General features: G+C 34.6%; 1 protein-coding gene across 1 annotated transcript; it reads left to right on the forward strand.

The window, feature by feature from the left end:
- The first annotated feature begins 2,412 nt into the window (after positions 1–2,412).
- Positions 2,413–4,480, forward strand: LOC136820865 (uncharacterized). Its single transcript, XM_067077104.1, has 2 exons — positions 2,413–3,030; positions 3,377–4,480. Exons 1-2 carry the CDS (start codon positions 2,413–2,415, stop codon positions 3,887–3,889), a joined length of 1,131 nt encoding a protein of 376 aa, XP_066933205.1. The 3' UTR covers positions 3,890–4,480.

The raw sequence follows: 4,480 nt of genomic DNA on the forward strand, positions 1-4,480 counted from the left end.
AATTTTCCAGATGTCTTCCCAATAGGTGCAAAGTTGTCAAGAAAAGAAAATTTTCAAAATTTTTATTCAAGGGGGTCTGTATAAAAGGAAACAGGGGGTAAAATGTACGAACCCCCCCAAAATCGCCAATTTTTGGCTTAGATCTGGCTCTTTTAGCTCCAAGAGATTTCTTAAATGACTAAAAACAATATAAAACAATAAAGTACAATAGATATGTTCCTAATAAACAATATATGGACCCCCTGGATCACTAGAATTGAAAGAAACGGGGGTAAAATAACAGAAAATTGTTATTTTTAGCGAAAATGTGCATTTTTCTGCAATATCTCCCTTTTTTATCGCTCTAAATCTTTGCAAATGATGTTTAATGCTGGTAAATATCAATAAGATTTAATATGCTACTCTTTGTGTTGTGGGGCTCTTTAAAATGAAAAAGACGGGGGTAAAATTAGAAAAAAAATCGACTTTTCAGTGAAATTCCTTCTTTTGTTGCTTTAGAAACCTTTGTTTTGGAATCGATTATCCATTTATTGTTTGATATTTATACTTTTCCCTTGAGATGTTTTTTGGTGTTTGAAATATTTACTTATTTATTTATCTCATCAGCAGTCTTTTCAGTTGTTTTTACTCATGAAACTTCAATTTAGTGTAGGAAAGGTTGAGTTGAGAACTTTTTGCGTTGATTTGATTCTATGGACGTTGAATGATTAAATATTGAATATGAAGTACAGGAGTTTGTAGCCTGTTGTGCGCAGATTTGTAATACTTGCGCAGATTTGTAATACTTGCGCAAATTTGTAATACTTTCTGCGCAGATTTGTAATACCTGCGCAGATTTGTGATAAACTTTGTGCAAATTTGTAATACTTGAGCTGCGCAGAAATGTAATACTTCTCTGCGCAGATTTGTAATTTGGAATTTAGATTTTTACTTCGAGAGCATATGTTTTCCACGAAGAAAAGTTTCGAAAAAAAGACTTAGAAAATAATCAGAACAAGCAACATGCTGAATGGACCTACCTAATGATTAACATCAGATGAAAATTAGAAAAAAGTGACAATAATTGTACAAAAATTCAGAATGGAAAAATAAAGCTTGTGTGTTGAATAATGTAAAATGGTAAAAAGGAATTTCCCCAAATACGAAAATCACTTTAACCATTCAGGCCCAAATTTGCCCGTCACATTTTGGGCATTGCCATTTTGCATCATTGTGCAAAAAATCAGAAAAAAATTATGAGTCAACATGGAGAAAAGCTATATTTTCTTATTTGGTTAAAGGGAATTTCCCCTAAATACGAAAATGGAAAAAAACCAAAAAGGAAAAACCACTTCAGCCATTCTTTAGAGAATCTTGCCCTCCATCTTTGTACAAAAAATCAGAAAAAAGTAATGACAGGATTTTGCACAAAGTCCAAAAAACCCTATTTTTAGGCAGTTTTTGGCCCAAATTTGCCCAAATATATATTTTTTCGAAAATCGGGCTCCGACACATTTTAGGCATTGCATTTTTGCATCATTGTGCAAACGGACGAACGAACGAACGGACGGACATGGGTTAATTTAAAGAACCTCCACCGGGGTACCCGGAGGTAGGTCCAAAAAAACACAAAGGTTGTAGATCTTTTGTGTGAACATTAACTTTATAAGAATCGAATCAATATATTTTAATCTAATGAAAATTGGCTTTTGGCAGTTGGTTCTTTCAATACAAGCATGGGATTGGGAATAATTTTAATATTTTCATTTTTCTTATAAGTATCAACTTTATAAGAAACTAATCAATATCTTTTTATCTAAAGGAAATTAGTTTCTTATAAAAGCAGTGCTTATAAAAAATAAATACGTTCATGTTATTCTTCGTACCTTGTTTACTTCGAAATAAACAATTACTGACAACAAATAATTTTTATTTTACGAGTTATTGATTAGTTTCTTATAAAAGCAGTTCTTAAAAAAAATTATGTCCGCGCTATTCTCATAAACAATTTTTATATTACCAGATAAATTTCTTATAAAAGCAAAGAAATATTAATTGATTATTTATTCGGTGTGCTCAATAATCACAACTTTATTTGGGTATTATTTTCTAAGTCATTTTTAATGCATTTTGTTCGCAGAATAGAATTTGGTTACCAATGAAAATATCAATTCCAAATTACAAATCTGCGCAGAGAAGTATTACATTTCTGCGCAGCTCAAGTATTACAAATTTGCGCAAAGTTTATTAAAAATCTGCGCAGGTATTACAAATCTGTGCAGAAAGTATTACAAATCTGCGCAGGTATTACAAATCTGCGCAAGTATTACAAATCTGCGCACAACATAGCCGTGTTCTTTTTATTTTCATACTGTATCTGATTTAACATATTACTGCTTTTCTTGTTTATAGTTAATTAAAAATGAATAAAAAATGAAAGAAAAATGTGTAGTCCACTATAAGAGGCTAAAAAGCTATTCCAAATTGAAACCGTTGAGTGAGGACAATAAACTTCGTATTGTACAAGCAAAGGAAAAGCGTATATCCATTTGTGGAGACCACTATGACAATCACATGGATCAGTGCAACAGTGTACACGAAGAATTTGGAAAGTCTAATTTTGTTCACTCAGATCCTTGTTATAAAAAGTTCACTCTTATTCTAAGCAGCAAGTGGAGCACTAACAGTTCAAATGATCCTCCACAAGAACTTCGAAGATCAAAAAGGAAACTGGGTACCGACAACAATGAAGATGGAGATAAGAAAGAAAGGTCCAAAGCTTGGGTTTATCCACCAGAATGCAATATTTGCAAATTAGAAAGAGTACAACATAACAAAGAAAAGGTTTTGCCTTTCAAGATTCAAACAAAACAAGCTGAGACATCTGTAAAAGCTGCTGCAAAGGAAAATAATGAGGATATGTACTACGAAGTTAAACATCTCGATCTGGTTGCAAGAGAATTTAAAATGCACGATCACTGCAGAAAACGCTTTCTTAGAGGATTTAGAGAAGAAAATCGAAAGAAAAAGCTCGAAGCTACAGGGAATCAGGTTTAAACTTTGCTTTTTCGTCATTTACGTTATGCTGTTTTGCTATTAAACTCCAAGGCTTTTCAATAGTCCTTTTCGGGATCGCGAAACCATATTGAATGATTTCTTATTCACTCGCTTGCGAACACTCGCAAAATTGAGTGAGCATTCACGCGCGTACTACACGAAATCATTGGTTGGTTCTTGTGCTGGATTATGACGTCACTGTGAGTCAATCCACTGGCACAAGATTCAAAAAAAATAATTCAATATGGTGTCGCGATCCCGAAAAGGACTATCTTAAGAGTAAATTCTATAAAAAATCTAGCCCTTTATCAATGATTATCCATTGCTTATTCATTTTAAGGAGTCCACAACATCTCTGAGGACTGATTTTGATGCTGTCAAGGCGTACATCAGAAATGTAATCATAGGAGAAAACAAAGTTGTCTCGACGAAGATATTGCAATCGATTTATGGTTATACCCCTTATAGCAACGATGACAAGCGTTCTAGACATAAACTCAAGAATAAAATCATCAACGAGTTTCCAGATACTCTACAATTCGTCCAACCTGGTGGTCAATGTGCGGAAGTTGTGTTCAGCAAATCCATTTTTGATGAGAAAATGATGCCATCGTTTGATCCTAACTCTAACATAATTTCTGTTTCAAAACAACTTCGAAAAGATATTATCACATTTTGTAAGTCGGTTCCTGGACATAAGTGGCCACCAACCTTTGATAGCTTAACGGGTGAATACGGAAAGCCACCAGAATCAGTCCAATTATTCTTAAAGCACTTGCTAACCTCAGAAAAAAACAAAGAAAGACACAGCATTTCGGCTAATCGATTCGTTTACATCCGACTTCATCCATAATGTCAGTAATGGAAAGGTTATCACTTCCAAGCATTATTTACTTACTCTTGGACTCCACAACATCACTGGGCAAAGGCAACCTGTCGAAATTACAAATAAACTTGGGCATTGTATGTCATACGGCACTTGCTGCGAAATTGAAACGACACTATCTGAAGCTTCAATGCTGAAAGCCAAGGAAACTTATATTCTTAAGATGCGACCTATTGACCACGAGTTTATCTTTACATGGTTTTGGGTTGATAACTTTGATGTCTTGGTGGAGAAAGCTGGAGGAGGTGGGTCGGTAAACACAACACATCTGGTAGCCTTCCAGGAACCAGGACTCAGAGGCGCTAACAAGGATTTACACGTCGAGATACCAAGGACCCGGAAACGAAAATTATGCATTCCAACAGAAAAAAGAGCATGTTGCATATAATGTTGATACTGCTGCACCACCACCAGCTATCAACACAACCTCTCACAACGAAAGCTTTAGTGAGATGGATTTCAACAACTCGATGTTCACCTGGATCTTTTTCAGAAACGTCAATCATTCAGATTAAGCTGTTCCGATTTTCACCGGTTGGAGACTATTTGGAAGCAAGC

The sequence above is a fragment of the Clytia hemisphaerica genome, unplaced genomic scaffold (genome assembly GCF_902728285.1).
Source record: "Clytia hemisphaerica strain Z4C2 unplaced genomic scaffold, Clytia hemisphaerica genome assembly, whole genome shotgun sequence".
Taxonomy (NCBI): Eukaryota; Metazoa; Cnidaria; class Hydrozoa; order Leptothecata; family Clytiidae; genus Clytia; species Clytia hemisphaerica.